Source organism: Chiloscyllium plagiosum, unplaced genomic scaffold, assembly GCF_037043375.1.
Source record: "Chiloscyllium plagiosum isolate Xiang-an unplaced genomic scaffold, Cpla_swu_hap1 HiC_scaffold_2, whole genome shotgun sequence".
NCBI classification, from domain to species: domain Eukaryota; kingdom Metazoa; phylum Chordata; class Chondrichthyes; order Orectolobiformes; family Hemiscylliidae; genus Chiloscyllium; species Chiloscyllium plagiosum.
The window spans coordinates 26734048-26749390 of NW_028270140.1; the positions used below are offsets into that span (position 1 = coordinate 26734048).

The 15343-nt window shown below is 40.9% G+C and overlaps 1 protein-coding gene across 2 annotated transcripts in view; it reads right to left on the reverse strand.

Annotated features, from left to right (window-relative positions):
- sh3gl2b (SH3 domain containing GRB2 like 2b, endophilin A1) overlaps positions 1 to 15343 on the reverse strand; it is a 167137-nt gene that overhangs the window by 6200 nt on the left and 145594 nt on the right. For both annotated transcript variants that reach the window (XM_087995375.1, XM_087995379.1), the window contains 2 exons: positions 7859 to 7992; positions 43 to 201 (listed from right to left, as the gene is read on the reverse strand). In XM_087995375.1, coding sequence (XP_087851501.1) covers positions 43 to 201; positions 7859 to 7992 — 293 coding nt within the window. The remainder of the gene's footprint in view (positions 1 to 42; positions 202 to 7858; positions 7993 to 15343) is intronic.

The following is a 15343-nucleotide window of genomic DNA, read 5'->3' on the forward strand; positions in this document are numbered from 1 at the left end:
AAGAATAAATCAAATGTTGCAGCTCAGAATTAGCATCCTTACATCACTCTCCAGCAGGTTAAACATGCTTGATTCTGCAATTTCCTTTGATTCATCAAATTTCTCCAGTGCCTGTCGAATCTCCTCTTCTGGAATCTTCCCTTGCCTCTTCTTCTTGTAGTCAAAATCTAATCTCCGCCCCTCCATTTTCTTCAGATGATGCTATCAATAAATGAATGGTAATCTGAGTAAGGAAGGAATGCTGGAACTGAGACTTCTCCCTGAATCAGGGACAACTGGCTTAATCAATGCTGATGACATTTAATATAAAGGTGAAGGCATTAGTTCAACAAATACTATTTTTAAAATGGTAATTTAATCGCTAACGATTGAAAGACTAATTTATTCCAATTACCACCCCAAAGGCAAATTAATTTATAAGTACTCAGTTTTTGAAGAAAAGACAGCTTCTTAAGCTTCATTCTCAGGTTCTGTTTGTATGTCACATTAAATAAACATAAATTTTGGGCCAATAAGAATTTCCAACTCATAATTAGAAAAGGCTATGAAAACTAACAAATGGACTTTCTTGCTACACCTACAATTTGATAAATAAGATACATCTCTTTGATGCTAAAACCTGTATACACATATCAAAGAGTCATAGAGATGTACAGTATGGAAAGAGACTCTTCAGTCCAACTCATCCATGCCTACCAGATATCTCAAATTAACCTTGTCCCATTTTCCAGCACTTGGCCCATATCCCTCTAAACCCTTCCTATCCATATACGTATCCAGATGCCTTTTAAATGTTGTAATTGTACCAGCCTCCACCACTTCCTCTGGCAGCTCATTCCATACACGCACCACCCTCTGCTTGCAAACATTACCCTTTAGGTCCCTTTTTAATATTTCCCCCCTCACCCTAAACCTATGTCCTCCCCCACCCCAGGGAAAAGACCTTGTTATCTTTAGATTTGGCTACTCTTTTGCTCTCCTGACCAGCCCAACATCTTAAATAAAATTCACGATATCCAAAATTGTGTTTTAACTCACATCAAGTCTCACTCAGTTCTCAAGCATGTTCGCTGCCTCCCATTTAAGCAACACGTCAATTTTAAAGTTCTCAACATCATTTTCAAATTGGGCTAATTTCTTCCAAACCCTCAGCTCTTTGAGATTTCTGCATTCATCTATTACTGACCTTCTTGCATTTTCGATTGTTCTACCACTGACAGATGTGTCTTCAGCTAACCGAGGCCATAAAGCCTCTGGAATTCCCTCCCAAAATCCTTTGCTCCTCTCCCTCTCCTTTAAGATGCTTCTACATCTGTCACCCTGTCCTCTTACCTCATCATGTGGCTGTGTCAAATTTTGTTTGGTGACATTCCTATAAAGTACCTAGAAATGGTAACTACATTGAAGGTGCTACATAAAAGCAAGATTTCAATTTTTAAAATAATTACTAAACATCAGTAAACAGGGTTACCTGTCCAAATGTTCCCCTCGGCTCCCTTGTCAGCATTCCACAGGTACTGTTCCTTTTGGGACATCCTGGTCCTCGCTTCCTCCACTCCTAACATCTTCCACACCTCCATAGCACCTTCCCACATAACTGCAGAAAATGCAATACTTGCCTGTTTACCTCATCCCTCCTCGCCATTCAAGATCGCAGAGATTTACTTGCACTGCACTTGATCTAGTCTACTGTATTCGCTGCTCACAATGCAGGCTCTTTTACACTGGGAAGAACAAACACGGACTGGGTGACTGCCTTACAGAACACCTATATGCCCTCCATAAAAATAAATCCGAGTTTCCAATTGCCTGTCACTTCGATACACCACCATGCTCTCATGCCAACATTACTGTCTCAGCCCTAATGCAGTGCTCCAGTGAGGCTCAACATTTCATTTTCCACTTGGGGACCTTGCCACCTTCAGGACTGAATACCGAGTTCACTAATTTTAAGAGTCTGAACACATCCTTCTTTGTCTTTTACCCACACCCACACCCCAGATCCTGTCATGACACTGCATGCTTTTACCACAGCCTATCCATTTTTACCCACTCATAGTCCCCATTGTCTCCTATCTAGCTTTTCTTCTTACCTGGCTTACTATCCACAATCCCTTTTTGTACCTAACTATTTTCCTCTCTCTCTCTGGGCTCTGTCTTCACCACCCACTCATTCCCTTACCCTAACCCCTAACATCAGCATAAATACCATACTTTCCTCAGGGGTGGCATAGTGACTAGCATTGCTGACTCACACCACTAGGGTTCCTGGGTTCGAGTCCAGCCTTGGATGACTGCCTGTGTGGAGTTTGCACATTCTCTCTTTGCTTCTGGTTTCCTTGCACAGTCCAAAGATGTGCAGGTTAGCTGGATTAGCCAAGTAAATTTCTCAGTAGTGTCCAGGATGTACAGGCTAGGAGGATTAACCGTGGTAAATGCTGGGTTACAAGGCTGGATAGGATAGTCTTCAGAGGGTTGGTGCAGATTTGGCAGGCCAGATGATCTTTTCCTATACAATAGGGATTCTATGATTCTATCCTAGATGCTATCTGTTGTGAAGAAGGGTCACTGGACTCAAAACATTAGCCATTTTCTCTCCACAGATGCTGCCAGTTCCTCCATCAATATTTGTTTCTGAAATCTGTTTACCTCTAGGGGACATAGTGCAAATTACAAAACGGGGAGGAGACATGAATTTTATCGAAGAATTGTCTTAATTCCTTAACCCTGAAAGATTTTAAGGTAATGAACAGTCAATTTTATTTTAGTTATCATTTTTTTATTGGAACTTAAGTAAATTTATGTGTTAACTTCTTTGTTTCTGCCTATTGACATATGTTGGCCAAAAATGAACTGTTTAGTTATGTTGGAGCAACTAAAGTGCAATAAAATCAGTATTAATTAAGATTTCCAGACAGGAATTCCAATCAGTGAAATGAATGGGTGACCATTTGCCCCTTTTTGTAAGCAGACATTAAACTGTTTATTTTAAATGGATTAATACCCAAGTAAAAACAGACAGAACAGAATCCAATTTGTGTGCTCTGTTTTGTTAATAGGCTTCATCAATTAGAATTTTTAGCTTCTTAATCTTAATTGTATAACAAAAGCTGTTGCTATTAGCATCCCATTTTAATTCTAAAATCTTTGTAATCTTTACTCCTCCACTTAACCCATAGTTTTGTGATTTAGAACCTTTTCAAAATTAGTTACACAAGCTATAACAGGCTGTCCTGTGAATATGAGGAGAAAGTGACGTCTGCAGATGCTGGAGATCAGAGCTGAAAATGTGTTGCTGGAACAGCGCAGCAGGTCAGGCAGCATCCAGGGAACAGGAGAATCGACGTTTCGGGCATGAGCCCAAAGAAGCTGAAGAAGGGCTTATGCCCGAAACGTCGATTCTCCTGTTCCCTGGATGCTGCCTGACCTGCTGCGCTGTTCCAGCAACACATTTTCTGTCCTGTGAATATGACCATGAGACTTTTAGATTAGATTACTTACAGTGTGGAAACAGGCCCTTCGGCCCAACAAGTCGGCACCGACCCGCCGAAGCGCAACCCACCCATACCCCTACATTTACCCCTTACCTAGCACTACGGGCAATTTAGCATGGCCAATTCACCTGACCTGCACATCTTTGGACTGTGGGAGGAAACCAGAGTACCCGGAAGAAACCCACGCAATCACGGGGAGAACGTGCAAACTCCACACAGACAGTCGCCTGAGGCGGGAATTGAACCCCGGTCTCCGGCGCTGTGAGGCAGCAGTGCTAACCACAGTGCTGCCCACTGCCCACAATCTTCTGATTGTAAGAGAAATTAAAACATATGCTGGGATTTTTGGATTTCCTTTATGGCAGGCACCATAATATACATGACACTCCCCATAACACAAACTGGGGATTCCTGAAAATCTTCAGCCTTTCAGGCAACATAACTGGTACCTGTTACATTTTTTCAGCATTTCAATTCCTGGGACACCACTGGGGGACGGTTTCACCTGTAGTTGTAAAATAGTAACCTGTCTCAATGAAATCTGGATCTCATTAGAGTTAAGGGTCATTGCACATTTTTAAATGGGACAGTTTAATTACTTGATGATGGAACAGAATGGGCTAACTTAACAATTCTGTTTTGATTCTGTTAAAGAAAAAAAGATTAAGGTCTAGTCTGTTAGTTATTCTGCTTTTTAATGCCAGTTGACGCCAGTGGAAGTACTAAGCATGACTCCATTTGGGCAAGTTGAAGTGGCCTGGGTTTAAAGCCAACTGGTGGGTACATATCCAAAATGGGCCAGATTTAGTGTAGGCGATGAAGAATTCAGCTGTCTGGTGGGGAATCTGAAGGGAAACACATCACCCTTACCAAGACATGGTTGAGGTTGATGAACGTTATGAGTAATCAGGCATTTACTGACCAGCATTAGGCCTGTCACAGAATTAAGTCTGCAGTATGGCAGGGACTCTCCCACCCCACACCATAAGCTGGTGGTCGATCAGCGTCTTCATGAATAGTGGGTGTTGATGGTAATTCACTGAGGCCTTCACCAGAGGTCTCCGGAAACAGGGGAGTGTGGGCAGTGTAGGGGGTTTTGTAGGGTGAGACAAGGGGGAGAGATAGATGCAAGGGCAGGGTGATGACTTGCAGTGGGCACACCTCAATCTGATGTCAGTCCTTTGATTGGGAAATTGTGCCTTTGAAAAAAAGCCCCCAATTTCCCAATCATGAGAGGCCACTGGAAACACGGGAGATCTGGGATTGGCCGGGGTGGGGAGGGAGGGGGTGGAGCAGTGGTCTTTGGGAGCATTCCTGAGTCATCACTAAATCCCAGTATGTCCAGGGATACGAACCTTGAAATTGCTTAATAATAAATCCTGCTAGCCAGTGGGTGAGAAAGGGCCACTGGACTGAGAATGTTAAGGCCGTCTCTCTCTTCTCCCACAGACGCTGCCAGACTTGCTGAGTTTCTCCAGCACTGTCAGTTTTTGTTTCAGGTCTCCAACATCCGCAGTTCTTTGTTTTCTTATAGCCAGACAGTGATTTTTCCAATTCAACCAATTCCCTCTGCTCAGTACATTTACATAAGGAAAAGGAGCAGAAAGTAGGCAGTTTGGTACCTTGCACCTGCTCTTCCATTCAATCAGATCCTGGCTGACCTGATTGTGGCCTCAACTGTATTATCCTGTTTGCTCCCAATGACCTAATAAATGGAGCCAGTTAACTGACTAGAGAGAATTGCTGCACATACTACTCAGTGAGAATACAAATCTGCCTGCCACTGAGCACACTCTGAATGATCCCCTTAAATCCATCCAATACATCTTTAAGGCACTATTCATTTCACTTCTTCCTCTCACTGGGGACTAGTGAGTGGATGGAGGAAATGAAATGAAGCAGGGAATCAGGATGGGAAAGGGCAGAGAGGGTAGATGCAGAGAGAAGAGAGATGGGGAGTAGAGAAATAGTGAATGAACAGATGCTGTGAGCAGACAATCAGGGTGGGGGGAGATATGCAATATTTAGCCATTTTAGAAACATCCTTTGTTGAAGGACATCCCAGAATGATGCAAAAACACAGCTTTCAAGTACACCGATGATATTGCCAGAATGAGAGAATTTTCATGGTGCAGAAAGAGGCTACTCAGCCCATTAAGCCTGCACTGGTTCTATTACTTAAAGCCAATCCTCTGGCTTTTCCCCATATCTGTGCCCACCATTTATATCCAAATAATCATCCAATGCTTTCTTGAATGCCTCAACTAAACCCACCTCCACACATTTTCAGGCAGTCCTATTCACTGTGTGAAGCTTTCTTTTTCACATCACCCTTGCTTCTTTTGTATATCACTTTAAATATGTACCTGCTCAGTTTTTTTTTTATTTTACAAGTGAGGACAGCTTCTCCCTAACTATTCTATCCAGCCCACTTATGAGTTTGAAGATCTGTAACAAATTTCCATTCAGCCATCTTCTTTCCAGGAAGAACAGTCCCAATTTGTTCAATCCATCTTCATATTTGAATGTTTCTCATTTCTGGATGAATTCTTGTAAATTGCTTCTGCACTCTCTCCAATGCATTCACATCTTTCCAATAAAATAGCAGCCTAAACTGTACACAATATTCCCACTGAACTTTAACAAGTGTGTCCGACAAGTCCAACATTACCTTCCTGCTCTTGTACTCTATGCCTCTATTAATAAAGTCAAAATTACAGTATTCTTTATTAACTGCTCTTTCCAACTTTCCTGCCACTTGCAATGATCTGTGTATGTATACACCCAGGTCCTCTGCTCCTGTACACACTGTAGAATTATTTATATTGTCTTTCAATGTTTCCCAATCAAAATGCTTCACCTCACACTTCTCTGCATTGAAAATCATGTGCCACTATCGCCCACTCCAGTGACTTATCAATGCTCTTTTTGGGTTTCTTATTGTCTTCCTCACAGCTTACAATTGTTCCCAGTTTGGTGTCATGTGCAAATTTTGACATTGTTCTCTACAAACCAAGATTCAGATCATTAATATCAATCCGAAAAGCAAGGGTCCCAGTACCGACCACTGGGAAACTCCACTACAAACCTTCCTCCAACTTGAAAGATATCCATTGACCATTACCCTCTGATTCCTATCACCCATAGGATTTTGTTTCCATATGCTACTGTTCCTTTTATACCATGCTCTTTAATTTTTCTTACAAGTCTGTTATGTGGGACTATAGCAAATGCCTTCTGGAAATCCATGTATACCACATCAAAAGTACTGGCCTAATTGACTCTTTCTGCTATCTCATCAAAAAACTCTTGCAAGTTAGTCAAACACAATTTTCCCTTTAGAAATCTGTGATGTCTCTTCCTAATAAACCCATTTTTAGTAATTATAACCTGTATAATTGTTTCTAGAAGTTTTCCCACCAATGAAGTTAAACTAACAGGTCTGTAATTGTTGGGTTTATCCTTACCTTTCTTGAACAAGGCTGTAATGTTTGAAATTGTCCCATTCGTTTGGAAATTCCCTTGAACAAGGAAGATTATTGCCAGTGTTCCTGCAATTTCTACCCTCAATTCCTTCAAAATCATTAGATACATTTCAACTAGTCCCAGTGTCTTGTCAACATTAAGGTCCAACAATCTATCCAAGATTTCTTCCTTTATAATTTTGAATCCTTCTAGTTAAAGAGTTCTTTCCTCTGCTACCAGGGATTTGGCAGCATTCTCCTCTTTTATGAAGACAGATGTTAAGTGTTCATTTAATAGCTCAGCAGTGTCCCTTACCTCCATATTAAACCCCCCTTTGTGGTCTCTAATTGGCCCAAGTCCCTTTTAATTTCTCTCTTACAATTTACATGCTTATAGAGAACTTTGCGAGTTCCCTTATGTTATCTGCAAAGTTTCTCGTTGTTTCTCCTGCTTGCGTTTTCAACTCTGTAAATCTTCAGTAATTGATCCTCTGTTGTATTTCTGCCTTACACCTGTCATTTCCAATGTTATTTTCTACTCCTTTGCCATTCAGGGATTTCTGAATCTGTTTGTCCTACCTTTTCCCATCCTTCCTTGAGCCAGGTCTCTATATTGCTACAGGTCTCTTAATTCTACATTGCAATCCATGTAACTCCCAATCTTATTTTCTGTACTCTATACATTTACATACATGCACATTAACTTTGTTTTGGACTTCTTTTCCTTTTCCCTTACTCTAACTTTGTCCAACATATTATTCTCTGTGCTACTGCCTGCTGTGCTCCTAAGTATTTTACAAGCCCTGGTATTCTGCTCAATATTCTTGCTTGGTTCCCAAACACCTACCGAGTTAGTGTAAAGCCCTTCTAATGGCACATGAAAATGCCCCACAAGTATACCTGTATTTCTTTCAGATCTTTATCATGTAGGTTCTGTAGAGGATCAATGAAGTTTTGTTTTACTTCCATATCAAGGGCGTCTTTCACCTCAGCAAGCTGCTTCATGGCTTCACCAGCATCCATCAGTGCCTGACCTTGAAGAGAGTTCAGGGATATATTTTACAAAAGTAAGCTTTGAAGTTTTGCATTTTTCTTTCTACAGAGTTCCCAGACATTTTTTTTACCTTTCTAATGTAATATTCCACAATGCAAATACCAGATACATTTCTAGTCTTCGTAGTTAAATCATCCCAGAATTAATCATGTCATAAATTATACGTTAATGAAATGTATGCTTCTAAACAGAGACAAATTACTAGGTAATAGATGAAAATTTATAGACAACAGCAAATTGATCAAAAGTTTACCAATTCAAATGCAGGTAATTCTGATCATTTGCAAAGCAAACACGCATAATAAGTTGGAATTGACTCATGCCATGTGACATTGTATCATCAACTACTAGAATCTGCCAATACCTTCCAACTTTGTGAACTTTTCTCATATTCTTCATGGGACACTGACAAGCTCAGTATTTATTGTCCATTCTGCCCTTGAACTGAATAAATATGAGACCATTTCAGAGAGCACTTAAGAGTTGAACATATTGCTGTGGAACTGGAGTCACGTGTAGGTAATTTCAGTGGCAGGCACAGGCACCTGATTGGTGGAATTTCAGAATGCTGTGCTCAGATCTGAGGAACGACATATTTAAGGACTTGAGATAAAAGGCAGACTAGCTGCAGTGATGATGGCTGATGAGGATTTTTTTGACAAATGTGGATGATGAGAAATGTGAAGGTGAGGCAGAAACTATGAATAATATCAGCTAACATGGCAGTCAGGAAGACAAGATAGAGATTAGCAATGAGAATCGGGTCAAAATAGAAGGTACAATAGGCCATCCTTTCTGCGCAATATGAGCATTTAAGTAACAAACCAATCGATTATTAACTGGCTTGTGTAAACTACAGAACTTTAAGACAAAGAATTGAGCTTATAATTCTGTACAGTGATTTTCCAATCTCAGTGTGCTGCTTAGTTTGGAATGAGCAGTGACTAAGTGCTTCCCCAGAGAGAGGAGAGGGACCCCATGAGCCAGTCACTCTGCTCTGCTCTTATTCACTATGAGCAACGAGCACTTTACTGGGGTCAGGCAGAAGTCATCTGTTAACTGCTTCTCGGCCAGAAAACAGCACATAGCCCAGGGAGATCTGCAGGAATGCAGACTGGTCAAAGAACTTATCAGAAGAATTTGAAGTCTTGGAAATTGTACAGCATAGAGAAAAAAAAATTACATTCAATATGACTTTAACGCAGCATAAATAAATTGAGGAAATTGGAAGTTATCAAAACAATTATCCTATAGTGTTATTTAGCTATCGTAATGATTAATCAAAACATTTCTCATCATATAAGTTATTAGAGCACAGAATTCTTATCACACAGGATGAAGATTACTAACAGAACAACTAAACATTCCAGCTCAAAATATTAGCATAATCAGTGTTTATATGCATGTAAAGCACATTGCATTTAGTGTTGCAACTGTTAATTATAATGTTTCTGTTCTACTCATGTAAATATGTAGAGATGATTTATCCACAGCAAAATGTTATTCAAATGCTTGGTAATTTCATGGTTGAACACAAAGTTATGAATTAACTGTTAGTAATTTCTAACAGGATTTGGTTGCTTCCCGTCTCTACTTCCTTCCTTTTCCCTGGCTTGTAATAGATCCAGCAGGATACTAAATATTGTGAAAAGCCAAGTGACAAACAACGTTTACTGTGTTCAGATGCCAGTTGATGTTATTACTGGACAAGTCAGATCCAAACTGAAATTTGGTTTGATGGAGCATAGTTTGTTTTATTTTGGTTTTATTGAGATGGTTTTTCATTGAAACAGAAGCACTCAATGTTGCAGATTTGGTTTTATCAACAAAACACAAGTTTATTTTACAAACACTGGAAGATAAATAGAATAAATACAAACTACTTGCTCTTAATGCAGGCTTAAAGATTTGAAATACACTGTAAAATATTATCTCATTAATTCCAAAAGCACTCCTTTACAGATTTCAAAAACACACTATGCAGTACTTACACAGCACAGAACTCCTTTGTCGGTCTCCAGAGCATGTTTAACTTGACTGTGACTTCAACAGTCTAGAAAATCTGATAGCCTTTTCCTGGAGATTTCATTCACCCAATTTTAAGTATTTTCAGCACTTCATAACCTTTTGAAGACTTTCTTTTATCCCCAAATACTTTTGGTCTGGGATTATTACTAAATTTCTTACTCTAGGTAATCTATTTTTACTACCTTCTTCTTTTCTCAGGAGTACTAGTTTATACAATCATCTTCATCTCAAGGCTTTTGCAAATCTCTCCCGAACCAAAAACCAATATTTTTTTCCTCCCAAGCTATGGGAATAAAAAAATCTCTAACTTTCTAACAGAAACCTCAATGCACAATTATTTATTTTGCTCAATCGTAAACTCTCCAAACATAAATAAAAGCTCATTCATTGGGAAAGTTACTCCCTCAAGATGCTTCAGAAGAAGTTACCAAGGCTACAGAAATACTTACAAGTTAATCATAACTCTTCAACATGTGATTCCCGTAAGGGTAACCACCACACAGTCCTAAAACAAGTCCCACCCCCACATTGAGAATACCCCTTCACTGTGTTGTGTTGCAGTATCACCATACTATACCATAGAATCTTGACAGTGTGGAAGCAGGCCATTCAGCCCATCAAGTCCACATCAACCCTCCAAACAGCATTCCACCGAGGCCCACGTCCCTACCCTAGCCTATCCCTGTAACCCTGCATTTCCCATGGCCAGTCCACCTGGACACTATTGGCCATGCTAAATTGCCATCCGCCTAACCTGCACATCTTTGGACTGAGGGAGGAAATTGGAGCACCCGTAAGAAATCAATGCGGACATGGGGAGAATGTCTGTGTGGAGATTGCACAGTCATCCAAGGCTGGAATTGAATCCAAGTCCGTGGCGCTCTGAGGCAAAAGTACTAACCACTGAACAACCGTGCCGCCCTTACGGGACATGACTTCGAACAGATCTAGCAATTCAAGACTGGGCGTCCATGAGGCGCTGTGGACAATCAGCTGCAGAATCATACTCCAACCTAATCTGTAACTTCATTACCACCCACATTGCCCCGCTCAATCATTACCATCAGTCAGGTAATCAACCCTGCTTCAATAATGAGTGCAGGACGGCATGCCAAAAGCAGCTCCAGGCATACTCAATAAAGAGGTGTCAACCCGGTAAAGCTACAAAATGGGACTACAGATAGACAGAGTGAAATAATCCCATGACTAACAGGTCAGAACCAAGCCCTGCAGTCCTACCGTATCCACTCAGGAAAGTGGTGGACAATTAAGCAACTCACTGGAGGAGAAAAGTCCACAAATATTCTCATGCTCAATGATGGAAGAGCCCAGCTCCTGTGCGAAAGATAATGTTGAAGTATTTGCAACAATCTTCAGGCAGAGGTGTCAAGTGGGTCATCTACCTTGGCCTCTTCCAGTGGTCCTGTCTTCAGCCAATGCAATTCACTCCACAACAACCACACTGGCACTTACCTGACAATGTGAAAAATTGCCCAAATATATCCTATACACAAAACGCAGGAACAGTCCAACTCGGCCAATTGGAGCCCTGTCAGTCTACTCTCGATCATCAGTAAAGTGATGGCAGGTGTTATCAATAGTGTTATCAAGCAGCACTTGCATAATAATAGCCTGTTCACTGATATCTAGATTAGAGTGGTGCTGGAAAAGCACCTGATCTAGGGCTTTTGCCCAAAGTGTCAATTTTTCTGCTCCTCGGATGCTGCCTGATCTGCTGTGCTTTTCCAGCACCACTCTAATCTAGACACTGGTTTCCAACATCTGCATTACTCACTTTTACCTGTTCACTGATGCCAAGTTTGGGTTCTGCCAGGCCCACTTAGTTCCTGACCTCATTATAGCTTTTCTTCAAATATAGACAAAAGAGTTGAATTCCAGTGGTGAATGTGGCATAAGGGAACCCTAGCAAAGCTGACATCAGTGGGAATCAGTGGGATAAACTGTCTGCTGGTTAGAGCAATACCTGGCAACATTGAATCTTCCACAATCAACATCCTGGGAATTACCGTTTTCACTACTTTAAAAAACAAGAAGAAAAATAAATCCCTCTATCCCTCATCCTCTTCCTTACAGGTCATTTTGAGGATTCCTCAGCATAGACCACAAGGACTACACTGTTGACCCTCATCAATGCTAGTGCACAAGCTGCATAATAACTGCCAATTGTTGCAAAAGGTCCTCTTCAATCTGAAGACGACTTGAATATTCTGGTCTCAGACAATGATTTTGTCAATCTGGACAAGTTCAATTTCTTTGTAGTCTGATGAGGGGTAAAGTCCACTTGATCAACATAGCTTCAAACATGAAGTCCCCAACAGAGTGCATATTAACATGATAATTAGATTACATTACAGTATGGAAACAGGCCCTTCGGCCCAACAAGTCCACACCGACCCGCCGAAGCGCAACCCACCCATACATTTACCTCTATACCTAACACTACGGGCAATTTATTATGGCCAATTCACCTGACCTGCACATCTTTGGACTGTGGGAGGAAACCGGAGCGTCCGGAGGAAACCCACGCAGACACGGGGAGAACGTGCAAACTCCACACAGTCAGTCGCCTGAGGCGGGGATTGAACCTGGGTCTCTGGCGCTGTGAGGCAACAGTGCTAACCACTGTGCCACCGTGCCGCCCACTAACTATACAGAACTGTATCATTCCCTATTACAGGAGAGTAAATGAAATTGTCATGCTTTTTACATAAGTGTGTTGATTTTACCACTTTCACAAAGTTTAAATTGGTTGCCGTTTGCATTCTGTGGCTGAAGCTGAACCAGTTAGGAACAGATGGTATCACTGTGCAAACTCAGTACAGGGCGGCTCCCATATCTGCAGAATCATTTCAGTTTCCAGCGGTTTCCGGCGGGCTGAACATACAACAGGGAACCTTCCGGAACTGGGGACCATGAGACTGCCGGGAAGGTAAATTTCCCATTTAAATGAATGGGGTCGTTCCTATCCGCAGTTTTGGGTTTCCGCTGTAGGTCAGGGAATGTATCCCCCGTGGGTACGGGGGGACTACAGTATTTCCATAGATATCAAACCTAATCATTGCACAATTTAAAATTCGTGAAAATTATGTATCAACCTTAAGGCAGTCAACAAAAACCATCATTCCAGACAAGTACCCACTTCCAGTGATCCAAGAACTATTGGCATAATTTAATGATCCCACAATCATCGTGAAGCCCAATTTGTGAATGGGCTACCCACAGATAGAACTAGTCAAACACAGCTGATATCATAAGCTATTGTTACTCAGTACGGTGTCTTTGAGTACTGCAGAGTGTGTTGTGTACTAAGTTGAGCATATAGTGCATCTCTGAAGATTGTTTCTTCAATCTTGTCAGATGTTCAGTGTTCAACCTGCTCGATGACACCATTGCCCATGAAGGTTCAAAGCAGAACACAGCCGACCATTAGCAATCGTGCTCACTCAACGTGAAAACACAATTTGACACTCAACAAAGACAAATGCACATTTGTGGCATCTAAGATTGACTTTGTAAGAGTGACAGCAGCTGGAGGAAAATCCATACATGCCAACAGCAAAGCCATTCATGTGCTTCTGACCCTGTGTAACATACAAACACACAAACAAGATCACTTGGCCCTTCAAGCCTCCTCTGCCATACAATAACATCATGGCTGACCTGATTTTTAGCCTCAACTTTACATTCCTGCTTATCCCCAAAAATCTTTCATTTCCTTGGTAATCAAAAACCGACCTACCTCTGGATTTAAAATATTTAAATATTCTGCAATCACTCACTGTGTTTTGAGAAAGGGAATTCCAAAGATGGCAACCCTCTTGGAGAGAGAAAAGAAAATCCTCACCTCTGTTTTAAATGATCAATCCGCTTCTTTTCAAACTATGACCCCTAAGGTCAGTCATCATTCCTCAGTATAACCAAATCACGTCACAAATTTGTACCTAAGCATGAAAGATTGCAGTCCCTCTTCAGATGAAGCTATTACATAAAGATATATATAATAGGAATAGATCATTGCACAGCAAAGAGCCATCAATGAGTTAAAAGCAAAGATAGCATCTCAACCAGACTCCACTCATTTCAATCCACATGTAGACGGGGAGATGGTGTGACAGTGGAATGCCACTCACCTAGCAATTCAGAGGCTCAGGCTAAAGGTCCAAGGGAATGAAAACAATCCCAACAAGAGATTTAAATGGAAATAATAAATGTGGTATTGAACCTAATCCCAGTCATCGTTACCTTGAATCTGTCATGAATTGTTGTTAAAAGCCCATCTAATTCACTAATGTTCTTTAGGGAAGGAAATGTGGCAGTTGGTCTCTGAAATAACAAAGGAAGCCACCCAATTCAAGGGCAGTTAGGGGTGGGCGACAAATGCTGGCCTTGCTAGTGACAACCTTGTCCTATGAAAAAATGTCACACAGGTGTCAGGAAATGCAATTGAAACTGTTCTTACAGTACAGTGAAGGAAATGCTAATGTGTCACATCCATTGTCAGAAACTAAATATAATAATATACTGGAGAATATGAAGCACTTATGCTGGTGATTATGGGATGTGTATCTCTATGGTAGAAAGTTCACTCTGCACCAATCAATGAGCACTTACTACATTATTAGCAATGTTTGGATCTGGTCATTGATCTTAACGCCTCTAGAGTTGCCTTGGAGGCTCACGCAACAAAATTGTTGACATGCTTAGTCATATCACTTTCTCAAGACAGCATTTACAGCAACCTGTAACCTTGAAAACTATTTGATCACAGTGATTTTGCACCACTGCCACTGGGCTGAGATAGCATTCTCATTGGAGAACATGCTGCACTCCACAGTATGGGACCAGTCAGCAGATCACCAACCTCACATAATAACAACCTCCCTTCTTTAAAGGCATAATATTAGGAGGGTTAGTGGAAAGTTTTGCATTGAACTTTTGGCAGCTGAATGAAAATCACTTCTCTTCCTAGGTCTCATTGACACATCTCTCCAATTGTAACTGTGATATCTACCTAAAACAGCCATCCCTGGCTGGATAAATTAATCACCTTCTGTCAACTCAACCCTGTGGTGTGCAATTGATTCTCTGTTCAGAACAATGAATGTTCACACCACATAGACGGTCACATCTGTACAAAGGAAATTTTAAACATCAAAACTGATCAACTGAAACTCTCCTCTAAAATTACCCCAACATATAAATGATTTTTTTTCTCTAACTGAGCATTTTAGATTTCTGATTTTTTTCCACTCTCATTCCATTCTTGTATTTATAGTTCAAAC